The sequence below is a fragment of the Prosopis cineraria genome, unplaced genomic scaffold (assembly GCF_029017545.1).
Source record: "Prosopis cineraria cultivar Desert tree isolate PC_DT_omini unplaced genomic scaffold, ASM2901754v1 PC8, whole genome shotgun sequence".
Taxonomy (NCBI): domain Eukaryota; kingdom Viridiplantae; phylum Streptophyta; class Magnoliopsida; order Fabales; family Fabaceae; genus Prosopis; species Prosopis cineraria.
In genome coordinates, this window is record NW_026555339.1 from 22,668,499 (window position 1) to 22,688,663 (window position 20,165).

The 20,165-nt window shown below is 27.7% G+C and overlaps 1 protein-coding gene and 1 pseudogene across 1 annotated transcript; both read right to left on the reverse strand.

Annotated features, from left to right (window-relative positions):
• Positions 1-396: 396 nt before the first annotated feature.
• Positions 397-2,314, reverse strand: LOC129317798 (ethylene-responsive transcription factor 3-like). Its single transcript, XM_054962181.1, has 2 exons — positions 1,355-2,314; positions 397-895 (listed from the first exon to the last, which is right to left on the reverse strand). Exon 1 carries the CDS (start codon positions 2,032-2,034, stop codon positions 1,375-1,377), a length of 660 nt encoding a protein of 219 aa, XP_054818156.1. The 5' UTR covers positions 2,035-2,314; the 3' UTR covers positions 397-895; positions 1,355-1,374.
• Positions 2,315-8,265: 5,951 nt separating this feature from the next.
• LOC129317470 (alpha-galactosidase-like) lies at positions 8,266-17,598 on the reverse strand (annotated as a pseudogene).
• Between the last annotated feature and the right edge of the window lie 2,567 nt (positions 17,599-20,165).

Genomic DNA, 20,165 nt, shown 5'->3' on the forward strand with positions numbered 1-20,165 from the left:
AAAACAAAGAACCCAGAAAACTCTGATTCGATTTTGTTTTGATACTGAAGTGCTTGACTTTAAATTTTCCTTTCTCCAACGATCTTCCCCTTTCAATCTTCCAGAATTGGAGCTTCTGCATATTTCCCTCTTTCGATCTTCCCCTTTTCTGTTTCGATTTCGGCAAAGAAGAACATATCATTCATGATTTGGGTTTGATTTAATTCTCTCTCCTGGAATTCACTGCGTTGGGTTTGCTTGATCTCACTCATTGTTTTAGATCCAGCATTGGATTTTTGCAGGAGGAAGAAGGAGGAGCAGGGATGAAATCACATGTGAATCTGTTATTTTATTTTATTTTTTAAAAATACCAGGTAACAACCGCTTAAAAAAATAACAAGACATAATTACACTTTTTATTTTTTTTTAATTTTAAAGCAATATTACTTCAAACAAAAAATTTAAAATACCTAATACTCCTTACAACAAAATTTCAGAATATTTTGACACTTTAATCATTTTAATTTAATTTCAAATTTAATTTTTATTATAACTCTTTTATAATTTTAAAATGTTTTTACAAATTTTGACCATTTCATCCCCCTCATTCAATTTGTGTTTTTATTATTAGCACCTCTATTACTCAGCCCTTTTCGTAGAAATAAACTTGTCACTCTTAAATTTTCACACTAGCCAAGCAAATTTTTTTTTTAAACATGATTTTTAAATGTAGATTTTAAATTTAAAATCTAAATTTAAATTTATCTATCCATAAGCCGCCTAGATTATTTTTATTTAAATCCAAATAAAAAATGGAAACCAAAAATTTCACTTTTACTTTACTTTCCCACTATTGGCAATCCGTAAGCATTCCATTCCATTCCATGGAACCTTTGTCCCAAAACAGCAAAATTTTCTGAAGAAAATAGAACAGAGAAAGAAGAATACGATCAAAATGTAATTTATTTTCTCATCTAAATAAGGGTAACCTTTTGTACAGAAGAAATTTAAAAAAAAAAATCTAAGAGCTAAACAAGAAGATCATGAAACAGTACTTCAAGATCCTGAAATCGAATGGCATGGGAAGAGATAAGATCATCTTATAACTTAATACAACACAGACTATGAGTGTCCGTGAAGTTGAAGATCGCATCACCAGACCACATAGATATCTAATTCTAAATCATAATTACCTAATAAAGTGGTAATTTTTTTAAAATTTTTTTCTCTCAATAAATAACGTGAGGACGCAAAAAATAATAATAATAATAAAACTCTTTAGCCACCCAGCAAAACCTGTGTTTTCCCCAGGTAATTTTCCCCAGAAAATCACATTTTCCTGAGAAAATAAGATAGAATGACTAAAGATACTGACCATCGTCATCATCGGGGGCATCAGAGACGTAAGACGGTGGCTTGGAGGTCATCGGCAGAGAGGCCGTTGTCGTCGTCCATCTGCGGCGGGTGGTTCAGATCGAACGGGAGGATTTTGCAGAACGAAGAAGTGAGGACACAATCCTCATCCTCAATTACCGAAGACGAAGAATCACAATCACTATGGCAATCATCTGGTGGAACAGGGTTCACAGGCCTTCGCTGAACCCTCGGGACCGACAGCACCGGATTGGACAACCTCGGACCACTGAAAGACTCGACGGTGCTGCTCATACTGCTCGTCGTCGGCCGATTCACCTGAACGGAAGGATCGAACTTCGAGAGATTACGATGATGGTCTTCGAAATCTCTCTGATTATAAAAAGGAATCTGAGACAAGCCCGATTCAGGGTTCGTCAAAGGGAAATTGGTCTTGGCCTTTGGTCCGCGAAACGACAGAGCCGCCGCGTCGTACGCACGCGCAGCATCCTCGGCGGAGTCGAAGGTGCCGAGCCAGACACGCGCTTTCTTCCATGGATCTCTGATCTCCGCGGCGAATCGACCCCATGGCCGCTTCCTCACGCCTCTGAATCTGATTTCCTTCACTGGGTTCTTCAATTCTAGACCGATCTGTTTGCTGATTGTGGCTGTTGTTGGATCTGCGGCTCTAGATCGTCGCATGGGGGACGAAGATGATGAAGATGAAGAAGAAGAAGAAGGTTCGATTGGAGATGGTTGGTGAGAGAGAGAACAAATAAGGTTAAGGTTTTGAAGATATGAACAATCTCACCAGCCACCATCACCACCTCCTTCAAGGGAATAATCCTTAATCCTGGTTCTTCATCTCTCTTCTTTTCTTTTGTTTTTTTTTTCTCTAAATATTTTTTTTCCTTTTTACAAAAATCTTTCCCTTTCTCTTCAGATTTCCCTGTCGTGTGTTGGTGCGGTTGTCTGATGATTTTCTTTGGTCTGATCTTTATCACCCTGCCCCTTACCCTGCCCCTCTGCTACGAGTTCTTTTCTTTTTTTGGAAATTAAAAAAAAAAACCAGGATTTTGAAATGAAATCTAAGATTATGGTAATAAAGTATTATTATTAATTTAATATCATAATTTTATTTATATAATCTGAAATCTTAATTTACAAACTGTTTATTATACTATTACATATCATAACATTGTTTGCTGAAGTTTGTCTATTATATATACATTTTTTTTGATTTGATAATAATATTTAAAATGTACTATTACATTGTTGACCAAAAAAAAAAAACTATTATTACTTTGTATCTTTAGATGAAGTAAGCTTTGTATTTGTAATAATAATTTAAAGATATTATAATTCCAAAACATATTTGTGATAATTGTAATAATTTTTTAATTATTCAAATTATTTAATTTTATTTTCGTATTGCTTTTATTTTTAATTATATTAAATTAAATTAATCTTAAAAGACTGTTTGCATTTTATATTTTTAAATCTTGCAAATAAATTTGGTGATTCGAAACCATTAATGTGATGTTGGTAAAAAAAAATCAATGTGATTGAGATTTGTTAAAAGAAAAATGATAATAAAATTTTTTAAATTATATAAATGACAATCTAATTTTTTTAAAATATTATTATTTTACTAAAATTTTTAAGAACTTTTATATTATTAAATTTTAAAATAAAAATATTAGGACTTATATGTTAATGAATTTTAAAGTGAAAAGATCATTTTATCTTTATTAGAGATAATAAATTTCAATCACAACTTTTACTTAAAAAATAATAACTTTTGTTTTGTAAATTATAAGAACTAAACAAGAAATCACAATTTATTAAGTGAAATTTTGTTGAAAAACTTTTCAAAATAACAAACTATAATTGTAATTTTTGTTTAAGAAATAATAACTTTTATTCTGTGAATTGTAAGAGTTGAACAACAAATCACAACTTAACAAATGTAATTTTTGTTATTGAAAAATAAGTTCTCAAAATAACAAATCTCAATCATAACTTTTGTTTAAGGAATAATAATTTTTATTCAAAGAATTATAAGAATTGAATAAAAAATCAAAACTTATCAATAAAGGTAACATGATCTTTTCAATTTAAGATTTATTGATACAAAAATTTATAAAAATTTTAGTAAAATTATGATATTTTAAGAGATTAAATTATTATTTATATAATTTAAAAGATTTTATTGTTGTTTTCTCTTTGTTAAATTTCAACATATATATTCCTTTAGAAAATATTTTTCTTTGGTACAATAATTATTTTAATGGCTAAATTAAATATATTGTTCTATTTATTTATAGGGTAAAGTTTGAGCGTAGAGTAGGATTTTTAATAAAATACAAATGCGATAATTTATTTTATACTTTATATAATACTCACTCTGTTTAAAAATATAAAGTAATTTTTTAGGAGTTGGATGTTAAAAAATTAAGGTATTTTTAATTTTTTAAGGTATAATTGTTACCTTTTTTTAAAAGCTCTTATTGATAATAATTTTATATTTATTGTAAGATATTTAATAGGGATAAATATGAAAAGATATGGTTAGTTAAAAAATAGGTAACTACTTTATTAGTGAGTAAAATTTAATTAAAAATGTCTTACATTTTTAATGGAGGGAGCATAATATATATTATGTCTAATATAATATAATTTATATTTGAATTTTACTATATGAATGATAAAATATTGATATGATTTTGAAAACGCAACATGAAACCTTTTGTCATTCAAATTTAATTCAATTATCAATTTAATCTCTCAAATTAATTTTTAATTGATTTGGTTTTTGAAGTTTATCCCAATTATAAATTTAGTTCCTATTATTTAAAAAATAAGCAACATTGTTAAAATTTATTGACATTGATAATTGAATATAAATGGTAGATATAGATTAATAAAAAAAATGCAATTACTTAGTTAGGAAAAAACATACTCTAAAATTTAAAAAAACATAAAAAAATGCAATGTCAGGAATTATATTGATAAAAATTAAACTAAAGTGAGGGTTAACTTATTTTTATTTAACTAAATATACATATCAAGTTATTAATATACTTTATATATTAGATTAATTTGAAGGGTTAAATGGTAAATTGACCTCTAAACTATAGGTATAGGAGCATATAGAATTTTAAACTCATTTTTTATGTAATATTTTTTTTAACTTTTAAAAATGGTGCAATATGATTCCTACCATTAATAATAATTAACTTTAATTGTTAATTGATTGAAAAATAACAAAAAACCTCAAAAGTTATAAAAAATGTTTGATAAAATTTTCTTGATCCATTTTTATAATTTGTGAATCATTTTCTATAATTTTTGAGATTTTTTTATTATTTTCTGATCAAGTAATAGTTAAAATTAACTTTTATTTATAATAGGGTCAACATTATATTGTTTTTAAAAGTTAAACAAGGAATATATACTTAAAATAATTAAATTTTCTAGACACTTTTGTATATATAATTTAGGTGTTAATTTATTATTTAACCTTGAATTTAAGGGTTAATTTGTATTTTGAAAAAATATCAGAGATTAAATAGATAATCATGACAAATGTAAAGAATTAGAAGTTGTGATATTGTTTTGTCGTATAAAAGAAAATAGTCATAAGTTATGAGTGTTTTTACTATTTGTTTGTTTCCTTCCCTTCTTGTGGGGTCCACTTGTCCTGCGATGGCAAAGGTGATTCTGCCTATTTGACTCTCCGGATTTCCTTCTTGCTTTTTTTCACTGAAATTTAATTTAATTTAATTTATTCGAATAGTGTAACTTGTCTTTGAATGATTTAATATCTTTTTTATTTTAAAAGGAAGCAAATGATTATATTAAATTATCAACAATAAAGCAATTAAGATATAATAGTAATATTATAATTATTGCCCCCAGAGAGGAAAAGTTAGAATTCAAACTCCTGTCATTCTTTGAAAACAAAACATTAAAATGTGGGTCTTTCAAATCCTACATGATATCTGTTGTTGAATTGATTTCCAGTGGATGGGAATCAATTTACTACCTTGCTCGTTGTTCTCTTTAAAAAGTTTTGACACTAGTTGTTCAACTGTTTTGTTTTGTTTTTTATTTTTTATGGGCATCTTTCTAGAGAAAATATTAATTAATGACTGTTGAAGTAAATATATATTAATAAAAAATTACTTGTAATTAAAATCTAAATGAACACTTATTGATTCGGATTATTCTTTTATCAATAATTTATTTTAAATTAATAATAATTTATTTAAGTTTGTTTTTTATTTGAGTTTGTCACACTGTAAAAAGATTAACTTTTTCTACTACGTCAAATCTCAAAAAGTAATTTCTGAACTGGTTAGTTACCTTTGACAATTCAGATGCGAGATTAAAAAAATTAAAAAAATGCCATACATATAGCAATGTGGGCCTTGGTCTTGGTTGTCATGGGTCGTCTTTGTTGGCATTGTTTTCTTGGGCTCAGTTTCCTTTTACTTTTGTGCGTGTTTGTTTTCGGACTATGGAATTCTAGCTTTTGTACTAAAAGCCTTTTATGTTGTACTCTCTTTATTGTGTGATAACATTTGACTTGTTATTAAAAAAAAAAAGATTAAAAGAAAAGAATAGAGAGAGAAGCATAAAAACAACCATTGCAACCGTGTTATTGAGCAAGTGCTTAAAGAACTTCATACCATATTTTGCTCCATGCAAGTTGTTCTTTAATTTTTGATAAAAAAAAAATGTATGATCCAGCATCAACTATTCATCTTGCTTTTGATGTATTGGAAGTCTTTTTTGAATGCCAATTCTCGAAGACATCCTGGACTTAATTTCCAAGCTACTAAAAGTAGAAATATTAAGGATTATAAAGCGAATTGGCCTCTAAATTATAGATCCAGGAGTATTTGAAACTCTAAACTCATTTTTTGTGCATTTTCACCTTACAACTTTTGAAAAATAATACAATCTAGTCTTACCATTAATAAAAGTTAATATTGAGTGTTAGTTAATTAGAAAATAACAAAAAAGACCTCAAAAATAACAAAAAAATGATCAATAAATTTTTCTTAGTTCTTTTCTATAATTTTTTTGGATCACTGCTTGTAATTTTTGAGTCTTTTACTATAATTTGTTGATCATTTTTCTACAATTTTTAATGTTCTTTTGTGTCATTTTTTAGTCTACTAACAGTCAAAGTTAACTTTTATTAATAGTAGAGGTTGTATTGCATCATTTTTAAAATATAAAGAGGAAGATTGTATAAAAAGTAAATTTAGAGTTATAAACTCTTTTAGATCTATAGTTTAGGGGACAATTTTCTCTTTTACCTAAATATTAATGTTGATAATGTCGAGCGTGGTAATGGTAAGATGTTTACAGTTAATTTTGCCTATGTTGAGAAGTCTTTCTTCTACTAGTAGAATTAGATTGAAAGCATGTAACTACGCTTATGGATATGGTGATTGTGTTGTTACTATGGGTAAGCATGCTTTAAACTTGTCTCCCCTTTTCAAATCAAAGCAAAGACTATATATATATATATATATCTTTTGGTCTGAATTGGTGAGGTGTTAATTCTACAACTGACGTTTGTGTTTATTCTGACTATTTTCTATCAGTGCAGATTTTAAATAATGGGCAACCTTGGCCTGAATGGGGTTTGTTTGGCACTACTAGTGGATTTTTTCAATAGTCTTGGAGGATCGATGAGCATTCGTTGCTTCAAATAGATCCCAAGACATTCTATTGCTGCTACAGACTGGATTGCTTGTGCAACTTCTATATATGTAGAAGAGCTCTATCAATTGGGTTGTCCAACATGCTTCTCGTTTGGCTTCAATCCTAGCTATTTTGTTTCCCCCATAGCTTGGAGCTCTGGTTCTTAGCTTTTTAGGGTTTGTTTGGTTTTTGTTTTCAAAAACTGTTCTGGTTCTTAGCTTTTTTAAAACACTGTTCTGGCTTCAACCCTAGCAATTTTGTTTCCTCCGTAGCTAGGAGTTCTGGTTCTTAGCTTTTTAGGGCTTGTTTGGTTTTTGTTTTCAAAAATTGTTCTAGTTCTTAGCTTTTTTTATTTTTTGTTCATAGGTTTTTATTGGTTTGTTTGTTTTTTTTTTTTGCTGCAGTTTCTTGCTATTGAACTTTGTATAGATTATTGGAGTTTAATGGTGTTTCAGTTTTCTCTTGGCAAAAAAAAAAAAAAAAACAAGAAACTCTTTTAAAAGTACTACGTTCGAGAGCTAGTTTTTAAGAAGAATTAGGTTTGCCTTTGAATCTTGATTAGAAGAACCAAAACCATAAATCATAATTCCACTAGCAAAGACCAAAAAAAAAAAAAAAGACTAATGAGTTTACATTCGTCATTTTAGTCCTTTTCTTCACATTTTAGAATTTTCCCTCAAGCCAATCAATAAACAAATTATCACGAACCATATATACAACAGAGGATGGAACGAGTACACATTTAATTACGTAGGAAATAAAATAACGAAGTGTATAAAATGAAAGCAAGAGGCATGAGTGATTTTTATGAAACAATCACGGATTTGGATTCATTAACTAACGTCTCAATTACAATCATTAAATTTATTCAATACTTAAAAATTATCAGCACACTCCAAACATTTCTTGTCTCCAATCCCTTCAAAAATTTGAGTTTTGATAGTTTCTGAATATTATATATCAGAAAAATCTCTTATATTTGTTTGATCATTTATTAAATCAAACAATTATACGTGTTATCATATCACATGAAACACTTATTAAGTGAATAGATTAAGGTTACTCACTAAATCCAAATCTAACAATTACGCTCGGGTAACAAAACATTATAGATGTATTCCTATTTAACACTTCCGGAAACAAGTACACCTTATATAGTAATCATATATGTACTAACATATAACAGTGATGTAGTGACTAAATTTATTATTTTTCAATTATATATATGCTCGTTTGGATTGAGAGATGAGAAGCTTATTGAAGTCAGGTACAAGTGAGGACAAAGAGTGCACAACCATGTGGTTCAACGTTGGCAAATACTGTCCCATTTGTAACTTTGTTCTTTTCATTCCACAAATCTTGGCCTTGGCAACTTGCAAAGCTTCTTCCAGGAATCACACTTCCCAGATCTGATGTCTTCAATATTATCCTCGAATTTTCCTGATTTAGATTGAAATATGCAACATAAACTTTCCCTGAACGTAAATCATACAACAATGATATCAACATTAGAGACCGATGTATGTGCTAGTGGCACTAGTACTAATAATATTAATAACAGTAAAAGAGCAAATTAGAAATTAACTTATAGGTTTAGGAGTATCTAAGATCTGAAACTCATTTTTGATGTAACGTTCTCCTTCAACTTTTGAAATAGGTGCAATTTGGTCCTTATCGCTAATAAAAATTAATTTTGATCGTTAATTGATAAAAAATGACAAAAAAAGGACATCAATTATTACAAAAAAAGACCAATAAAATCTTATTCACTCTTTTTTTGTAATTTTTTGGATCATTTACTGTAATTTTTTGTCTTCTTCTTCTTTTTTTTTGTAATTTTGATGTTTTTTATATCATTTTTTGATCAAATAACAATTAAAATTAACTTTCATTCATGGTAGTGGCTGGATTGTATTGTTTCTAAAAATTGAAGAGGAACATTACATTAAAAATGAGGTTAGAGTTTTATACACTCTTACATCTATAGTTTAGAGGCCAATTTAAAATTTTACCATGATGATGATGATTGAGATTTATTTTCATTGATAACAGTTCTCAAGAGATTATTATAACAAAATTCTTTGAGCTTTGGAATTTAGAAAGAGAAAGTGACTCAAGGTATAGAAGATTTTGTATGAGACCAAATTTCTATCCACTTTTCTCTTCTAGTGTCATGAAAATCTTATCACCACCAACATTGGTAGAACTTGTCAACATTCGATAAAAGCCATTCAAGATTAACAAATTAAAATTACTTATATTATATATAATGAAATGCGCCACATAATTTAGTTCCCACATATTTAATTTAACCACATTTCTACTATATATAGTCAAAACTAATAATTGAAATGTTAATACTATTCAATGATTGGGGTTCTAATTTAAAAAACATTGATCTTTTTCTTCTCCAAATTTAAGATCATACCTTCACTTCCAGTTGCAATCCAAGATCGAATTCCAAGAGTTTGAAAAGGATACTGGAAAAAATTAAAAATAGGGCAAAAAGGTAATACATATCAGTAAAATAATTTTGCGATTCAGTTACGTTCACTTTAGCTTTTTACTTTTTAATCATTAGAGTTTAAAATTAGCAACTTAGATCCATAAATAGTTTACTTATCTAAGTTAGTTAATTAAAACCTGGTTAATTTAGGGGTTTCTCTGTATAGGATCTAATGCATTAAAAACTGGACCAAACAATCAACTAGAAATGGTCAACGAGTCATGATCTTCGTTACATAGTTTAACTTGTTAAACTAGAAATCAAATTTATGATATAATAATTAAATAAAAATAATATTTATATGCGTTAAAATATTAAAAATATCAATAATATTATTCTCAATTTAGAATTATTTAATCATATCACATTAAGTCTTAATTTCCTCATTTTTTTGTATGTATATTTTTTATTTACCTTATTTGTTTTTTTTTGAAGAAAACAAATTTTCAATTTTCTCTACATTTTAACTCATATAAAGAGAATAAACAAATCATGCATTCAAAATTTTGCCACAACAACCACAAAAAAAATTAACATTAATATTTTAAATTGAATAAAAAAATATTACTAAAATAGACATAAAAAATAAAAAATAGTTCAAAACGGTCCAACCGTTTTGGTTTTAGGGTTAACTCTACTTTTGTCAAAACTGCTTGGTCCAAAACTCAAAATAGGCTAACAAGATAAACCGAGCCCCTTTTGTATCTAAGTGGCAATCCAACTGATCTAATTGTCTAGGTCTTAAAACATTGATTGAATCTGTAGTTTTGCTTCTAGAAACAAGTGTAAATCTGTTAGTGAAAAAATCTTGCGGAAATCACATAGAGAAAATCCATTTTTCTGGTAGTGAATTATATAAAACTAGACGTAACCAAAAAAAAAAAAAAGCAATATAAACATACCTCGATATTGTTTGAACTATTAGAATTAATCTCAAGGAGGGTAGGATTTGTGATAAGATTAAATGTCTTTGCATCGATATTTCTCAGGTCACCTCCATACATGAGGGGAGATTTTGCTATACTCCACAAAGTCATCTTCAAAGGATAATTTGATATATATTATTCAGATTAATATAATGAAGTTAAATGAAAAAAATCAATTCATTTGTATATAAATATTAATTTCTTGTGAAAAAATTAAAGATGTACCTGAGTCATTTGTTCTGTGGGGCTAAGATTAGTAAATCTATGGGGACCTTGCTTCGCACCTTTGTATAGAAAAGTAACAGCAAAAAGAGAATATTAGCTTTACAATAATATTGATCCCAGAAAGCTCAATTTCAAGCTGGCCGAAAAAAAAGAAGAAGCTCAATTTCAAAATTTCTACTGTTGATTGCATATTCATTGAGCATCGCGCAGAAGGATATCAAAAGATTAGTTTATTTTTTTTAGATAAGTAAATTATAAGTTCTTCCTTTGAATTTTGATAAAATTACATACACATCCTTCTTTATTTTTAAAAGCGATTCCAAGTTTCCAACTTCCTTTAAGTGCTTCTTTTGAATTTTAATAAAAGCACACACACATCTTTCTTTATTTTTATAATTGATTCCGACTTCCTTTAGAAATTCAAATCCCTTCACATTTTCTCCTCTCTTCACTTTTTCTTCATCCCTTCACTTTATTTTTAGAATTGATTCCAACTTCCTTTAGAAATTCAAATCCCTTCCTTTAACTGCTTCTTTTGAATTTTAATAAAAGTACACACACATCCTTTATTTTAGAATTGATTCCAACTTCCTTTAGAAATTCAAATCCCTTCACTTTTCTCCTTTCTCCATTTTCTCTCCCTTCTATTTTTTGTTATTAGCCAATAATTGGATTAAATTTATCAAATTATATAGAATTTCTCAGAATTTTCAAAACATACACACTCCTTCTAGCCCAATTATAAGACATTCTAGCTAATTCACTGGAAACAATGAATGTTGATCAATTCACTAACTTTATTTGAAAATAAATAGAATAAACTTTTAATTTTACCTCTATTTAAATGGAAAAATTAAATTTGTGCATTCTATCTCATAGTTAATAATGAGTTTAAATAGGGATATATTATAGAAAAATGTAATTAATACCCCACAAATATCTTATATCAAATACTAAAAAATTATTCTAGAATGTGCCATATATTAGAGACCAGATGCAATATATGACTCTTCTAAAGCAAAGAATATATTATACTCCCTCTGGTTCAAATTATAAAATATTTTTAAATAAAATCTTACATACTAATAAATCTCATTCAATATACTTAATACTCTTATTTTTTCAAAACAAACATATATTGAAAAGAGAGAGTAACAAAAATTAAATAGAGAGATTGAATAAAACTATTTAATAAAACTTTAATCTTCTTAAAGTGCCTTATATTTTGAAACATCAAATTTCTCCTAGAAGTATTTTATAATTTGAGATGGAGGGAGTATAAAATTGCCTTAAACTGCATTATGTTATCAAGAATACACACAGCTTTTTTTGACAATGAACAAGATGTTTGTAAAATTTCAGAGGAGTTGTGAGTACTAGTTCTCTCTCTCTCTCTCTCTATATATATATATATATATGTTACTCTGTTAATTTATATGTTGTTGAAAAATATAGATTGAAATAAATTAACTTGTTGATTAATACTTTTCTTTTGGTTTACCTTGTTGTAAGTTATTGACTAATTAGTTAGTTTATTAAGAAATTTTGAAATAAATTAACTTCATAATTCACCTGGATCAGTTAGCCATCCGAATGGAAGCATGTCCAAATCAGGCCACGACTTGCCATTTAAACCTCTGATTCCAATCAAATTAGCAGAAGCAAAATTCCTGAAAAAGGGAATACTTAATTATAGAATTGAACCAACATAATAAAGAAGACACGTACACCTTTTAATTTTTCTCAATATCATAAATAAATATAGTAACAATTACTACGTAGTAGAATAATACAAGAAAGAATGATAGAAAAATCCCTCCAAAATATTTTAAATGACAATTAGGCATCATTCACCAGACCAAAAGGGAAGAGATTGAATTTTTTTTTTTCTAGACGGGCAAAATCATCTTTTTACAAAAATTAAAAGGGAAAACATAACCTTAAATCCCAAAATTTTGCTTGAGTTTTGTTACAGGGCCTTACACATTTTTTAGGTGTTCTATGTCCTTGTACTTTTATTTTTTAATATTCTAGATCCTTATTATTAGAGTGTAAAAAGAAGTCCTACATCTAAAAATTAAAAAATGGATCATGATATATAAAGCTAAATATCTAACCAAATGGCTTAAATTATTTTGATAGAGTATACTATCCTTAAGTATACTTAATATAGTAAATCTAACATGATATCATGAGCCATTCGATTGAGAGAAAAAAAAAGAAAGAGAAAAAAAGAAAAGAAATGAAAGATGAAAAAAATACAACAAGATATTAAAAAGAAAAGAAAAGAGAGAGAAGAAGAAGAAAAATGAGAAGAAATTGAATAGACCTGAGGCCTCTGGACTAAAAAAAAAGTATAAGCCCAAGCAAAAAGAAAAAATGAAAAAAACAGAGAGAAAAAAGTAATAGAGAGGATATTAGAATGCAAAAAGAAATCCCACATCTAAAGATTAAAAAATGGATCATGATATACAAAGCTTATGAAGTATCTAACTAAAGGGCTTAAGATATTTGATAGAGTATGTTATCCGTGAGCATACTTAATATAATAAATCTAACACCTATAACACTATTCAAAGAGGGATTTAGAATGCCAAAAAATAAAAGTGTGGAGATCTAGAACATCGAAAAAAATGTAGGACCTATCACAAAACTTAAGTAAAATACTATTAAAATGACATATAAGTCTCAAGAGACTTGAAAAGTCCCAAATTATCACGTTTTGCGGTATTTAAGTGTCATTTAAATATTTTGGAGGGATTTTCCGTGATTCTGGCTAAATTATAATCACCTTGCAACATCAAAGTGATCTGCCACGTGTTGCCACTGATCCCAATCATCTCCTGTTACACGATACATGTTAACTATTCCACTTATTTGCTTAGCCATGTTTGGCGTTGCAGACACGCCAGGCGACAGAGAAAACACCACGGAACGATTAAGCTCCTTCAAAATCTACATGTACGACATGTCGTTTATTTTGTTAGTTTTAAATCTTCTTGTCATGATCAATAAGTATGAGAGAGTGAGGAATAATCTAGAGCATACCTCGGATACTGTAGTTATTTCTTCTACGTCCAAGTTATCGCCAAACACGCAGTCAAGTTTCACTGGAGTTAAAAAAAAAAATAATAACAAATACATGTTAATTAAAGATACTATGATATTTGTTGCTTATTTTGAAGACAAATTATAGCATTTTTGTAAATTTTACTATTGATAATAATTTTGTAAACTTCTATATAGAGATCACTCAAAACCATGACATTGTTTTCTTCAGAGAGTTTTATTGAGCAGTACTTTTTTCACTTTGTATTTATAAAAAAATAAGAATAACAATTTTATCATAAAGTAGCTAACAAATCATTCCAAAATCTGAACTATAAAGATCATTTTTTTCCAAACACATTCCAATTCAAAATACACTAAAATATATATTTAATCCTTTAACTTTATACATAGTTTATCTTAGTCTCTTAATTTTATAAAGTATCTTTTTAATTTTTTTAATTCTAACATTGTCAGTTTTATTAATAAAAAAGTTATACAAAAAAATTTTAGATAACAAAACATTCAAATGTGAAGTCTAATTTTTTTAAGAATAATAATAATTGATATAAAAAATAATTATTTAAAATTAAAAATATTAGAGTTAGAAATTAAAAATATACGTTATAAAATTAAGAATTAAGGTCATTTTTGCCCCTAAATTTCACCTAAAAGGTTACTGGTGATCTTAAACTTAATTATGGGTTAATTTTATCTCTCGACTTTAAATGTTCCCTCTCTTACCAGCTTGCTATTTTCTCACTGTTAATTGACCATTAGTGGGTCTTACTTTACATTTTTTAAATATTTTTATTATAAAATATTTGAGTTGACCCTTCAAATAAAAGTTGAAAGAAAAAAATGAGCCTTAAAGCAATACAAAATATTTTAAAAAATAGTGGACCCATTAATGACTAACAAACATTAAGTGTTTTTAATGTCATTGTGATGAAGGAAGGGATTTAAAGTTGAGAGAAAAATTAATCCATGGTTGAGTTTATGATATCTAGTAATCATCAAGTAAAGTTAAAGAAAAAAATAACCCTTAATCTTAAAATTAAAGAATCAAACTAAAATCTTATATAAAGTTGAAGGACCAAAAATAATAACCTGTAATTTTTCCGAATCCATTGCAAAACTAATGATCAATCATTGACTTAATGTGTGTGTGTGTTAATGAATTTGTTTGAAGCACATAAAATAATGTATATATAGTTAGAGAGAGAGTACCAAAATCAATATCCCAGGAAGCATATAAGTGATAGATAGATTTCAAGTAGGCTCTTCCAGCTCCCAATGTTAAATTGATAGCCATGAAACTTTTGGACATCCAACCACAAGCCCTTGACTTTATTCCTATATCTCCTGCGTGCCACTCTCTACCTGCTTCCTTATAAACACCTCCCTAACAAATTCAGCATTATTGCATTAATTACACACCAAATCTCAAATATTAGTTAATTAATTACTGAGAAACTAAGATTCGTTTAATTAAAATGATGATTAAATGTGTAGTCTAGAGCATTGTCTTTAGTTTTCGTATTATAGGGCGCTTTCTAGCCTATAAGGCACTTCAAGTTGTATTAATTATATTTTTTTTAATATTAATCATATTTAAATTCATTAATTATGAGAGAGAATATAATATAAATTTAAAATTTTTCATTTAAATAGAGGTAAAATTAAAAATTTATTTATTTTGTGAAAAAGTTAATGACTTAACCACATATTTCAATAAGGTAGATAGGCATGCCTTGTGATAGAGATCCAAAGGAAAAATGCTTAACGAAACATCTTTTTTCTCTCAACTTCATTTAACACAAGCAATAGCTTGTGTTGAGAAATTATTCAATAACCGCCTGAGAAAATGCAGAACATTTTGTTTCTAGTGAAGTAACGTAAAGTTAATCCTTCGGCTAAAAAAAAAAAGGTACAGTTAAATCCTAAACTTCTTTTTACTGATCATTTTCTGGTCAACTTAATCCTTGGTAAGGTAGCTGAAAGACCACTTGGTCTGTAAAAAGAAAAAAGAAAAAAGAAATAAAAGGAAGAAAGGAATTGAAATCCTCCCATTGGTGAACGAGAATCCTCGACAAAACTGTAAAACTTCTCATCCTTGCGAATTATTAAAAAAAAAAAAATAGTATTGTTATAAGTTTGAGTTTATAAACAAAATCATGAAAGAGCAAGCTAGCCCAACCACTACTCTTTTTTTTTTTTTTTGGAACGAATAGCCCAACCACTATTCTAGAAGTTCAAAAGTTAGCTAGAAAAAGTTTGTTTTACTGGCTCCACATTCTCCTTCAGAATATGAGCTGATTATGTCTAATATATCTAAATCATCTAAGTTGAACTTTAACAGTTCCAATATGATAAAACCCTCAATTCAAAATCTCAATTTATTCAATTGAGCATATATGTATTGAAATCCAGATTAGTTATTGAGCCAGTCCAAGGCACTTGTTTAAAATCGTAGTCAAACTAATTATAAATAAAATATTTTATTAAATTGATCAAAATATTAGTTTAATAGTTAATGGTTCAACTCGGGCAGGTTGACCAGAATGATAGCACGTACCGTGTTTGTATCCATGATAGGAGTGCTTTGTTCAACTGCTTGAGAGCTAATTCCAGCCATGAGATGAATCCCAAACTTCAAACCCATACTGTGAATTTTATCAGCCACTGGTTTGAATCCTTTTCCACCAATAGATGAAGGCCATCTGGCTGGATCAGGAAGTAGTCTTCCCCATTCATCCTTGTTTTCCTTCCAAATGACTGATCTCCTCCATCAAGACTCCTGTACCAAAGAAAATCTACCACAGCATACTGCAAAATAATTCAGAAAAGTTGAAAGTAAGAGAGCAATTTAATTAAATATGATTAAGAAATTATGTTAAGTAGTCTATCAATTTTATTGGCTAGCTACTCTCTACGTCCTATTTTAGTAGATATTTTGGAGGTGCATTTGGTTTGATATCCTAAAATATTATATTTTTTTAAAATAAAGTTTGATTAATAATGATTATTAGGATGGATGGAATACTTGTTAATGGTCATTCTTAACGTCAAGGACAAAACTAACCAAATATATGGAGGTCAATGGAAAACTAAAATACAATTGTAATCTTTTTTTCAGAAACAAATAAAGACAACTATTCATTTTTATACGTTGATTTTGTTATTCATTATAATATAATTTATACTAATATATTTCTCTAGTCTTATTTATAAATCATTTCTAGTATCTTTACCAAAACAAAAAAATCCTCAAATCTCTTTAATTCTATCTAAAAATATACAATAAATTTTCAACTTTATTCATATTAAATATGTATACTTTAAAAATAAAACACTCTAGTATATATTTAATAACATTCCCAACTTTTACAAGCGATAAAAAGGTAAAGATAAATTATAAATACAACGATCAAGGTCTTATAAATAGAACCAAAATAAATACTTTCTTTCTACCTTGTAAAGGAATTAAAAAAGGTTGAGAATTTAAATATTTAATTAATTATTGTACCTCATATCCATGAGGAAGAAGACGCTTGGAAAGTACTTCAGCATTCTGCAAGAATTCGCCTTCGGAAATTATCCAACTGAAGGAATCATAGGAATTCCAGCCTCTTGGTGGGTGATAGCATTTTCAGACCACACACTGAAACGCAACATTCATAATATCCACAGGTAAATAAAACACACATTTTTCCTTGAAAAAAAATCATTGGCAGGAGAAGATATCATCATTGAAGAGTTAGAAAAAATATATGTGTACCTTTGAGCAAAGAGACAGAGGACGAGGAAGAAGAAGAAGAAAGATGCATAGAACCCCATAGTTGCTTGTTGTTAGGAATGATATTTACACTTATTGAATGTTCCTTTATATATGAATGAAGATCTTATTCACATTCATTATCTATTTATGTCTACTAAAGACGCAGATTTGATTTCTATATGCAGAGAATGTACCTGTGTTTCTTTAAAAAAATAATAATAATAATAAACTTTTGGTCCTTTAGTTTTGTCTCATTTATCAAGTTGGTCCCTTGGGTTTAATTTTTATTAATTTGGTTTCTTATAATTTCTTAAATCATTGTGTTATTCTTATATTTTAAAATACAAATTAACTCTCAAAATAATTAATATGTATGTAAAATGACTTGATAATTTGATGACGTAACTAAATGAGAACAAATTAACTATCATGAAAATCATTCTTTTTGTTTTTAATTTTTTTGAGTATGTTTTTCTTTACTTAAATAATTACACTTCTTTTACTAATCTAAATGGCTGCTACTATTAATATTCTATTATCCATATCAATTAATTTTAACAGTGTTGCATTCTCTTTAATCAATAAGGATCATATCAATAACTAAGATAAAATTGAGAAATTAAATTAATAAAAATTAATTTGAGGGACCAAATTAATAATTGAGGCAAACTTTAATGTAGTAAAAATTTGGATTTAAATTCTCTAAAGTTGGCATTTGTAAATTTTAGTGAAGTTTGTCTGTTAAAGAAAAAGAGAATATTTTATATTTTATAAAAAATAATAAAATGAATAAAAATACTTAAAAAATGTAAACTTCACTGAAATTTTCAAATCGCATCTTAAGAGGATTTAAATCCTAAGAATTTTATCATCCCAAGAAAAAATCGGATGAGAGCAACATGTGATTTTCAATCCTTTTGGTAGGAGCACCTGTTTAGATCCATTGCTCATAGTTAGAGTGGTAAAAAAACATATACAGTGAATCCATATTTATTTTATTGATATCACGATTTAGTAATTGCTATAAATTATAATATGATGCTCAACTCAAAATGGCATATTTCAACTTTTTCGCATTGAATAGAAACAGATGCTGAAGAACTTCGTGTGACATAGTTTGACTAAAAATCGCGTGTTCTCACTGGGTACGTCCCTTCACCAAAAAAATAAAAAAAAATGCTTAAATATTTGCAATTTGCATTCGCTGCGCACCCGTGCCCGTGAAGGTCAAGAGCAATCTTGGCCCTCCATTCCAGTTCAAATTGATCCTACCGTCCATTTAAATTAATTTTTTAAATATTTTTAACATTATATTTATTAATATAAAAATAGAAAAAATTTAAAATTTTAATAAATATGTTCAGTATCAATCTGGCCCATTAGATTTAATCTAGCAGCCTAATTTAATATTAAATTTTTTTATAATTTTATAATTGATTAGCTAGATAGATTCTGAACTTTATTTAGACAGTTCAAATATAATTTAAATAACCTAATTTAATATTAAAAAATTATAAATTTTATAAATTAATTATTTAAATGTACTTTAAATAGTCTAGATTTAATATTAAAATTTTTTAATTTTTTTATTTTAATAAATATAATATTAAAATATTTAAAATTAATTTAAATGAATGGTATGGATCAATTTAACTTGAAACGGAGTAGTTATAATTGCTCCTGTCCCTAATCAACATTCGAATGAGCGTTGAATGCGGATGCAAATATTCGTATGTCCCCGTTCACGAACTTGAATCCTTCTTTCATTATGTGTGAAGAGTATTTATTGAAGAAGAAGCATAGAAATTTATAGTTGACTTAAGATCCATCAAATTCACGCACCTCTCGTCTCTCCAAATCCTTTACACTATTCAATGTATTTAATTAATGACTGGCAGTGTTTACCCTAGAGAACTACACCATTGTTCTTGATGCTCTCTCTATCACAAATTATAAGATACTATTAAAAAAGATTTAATATTTAAAATATAAAACACTTTAATAAATATAAGGTTTCAATAATAATATTTTTTCATTGGCATTCTTCCCATTATCTTCTTTCTTTTTAATATTCTCTCACAAATGGAATATTAAATGAAAGTTATTTTTAAAAATTTATATTTTTATTTTGAAAAAATAAGTTATAAAATGAATTTAATAAACTTTATTAATATATATAATTTGAATAAAAATATTCTATAAATTGAAATGGAGCGGGTATAAGACATAGTTAGTTAATCACACTTAATAAATTAGTTAATTTATCCGGACTAGCTGGGTTAACTAAAGAACCAATCACCTGCCAGTCCGATCATTTAAGTAAACGGGCCATTTTTTAAACCGGGATAACCCGATTGTAACAAGGAAAAGCCCTTCAACCTGCCAGCTTAATGGCTTGACCGGATTGGATTTTTCCCTCTTCTCGCTTAACAGTGAGAGGGTTGGAGGATTGAAAAAAATACATTATAAAATTGACTAAATTGAAATCTAATATAAATTTGGAAGACCAAATGTCACGTTTACTTATTATGTGGGATATATATATATATATATATATTTCATTTACTCACATATATAGCATAATTAACATATCATATTGATTTAGTAAACTAATAATACAACTTAA

Coding starts and splice junctions, on each gene's coding strand:
- LOC129317798 (XM_054962181.1), bottom strand. CDS start 2,034: ATGCGACGATCTAGAGCCGCAGATCCAACAACAGCCACAATCAGCAAA.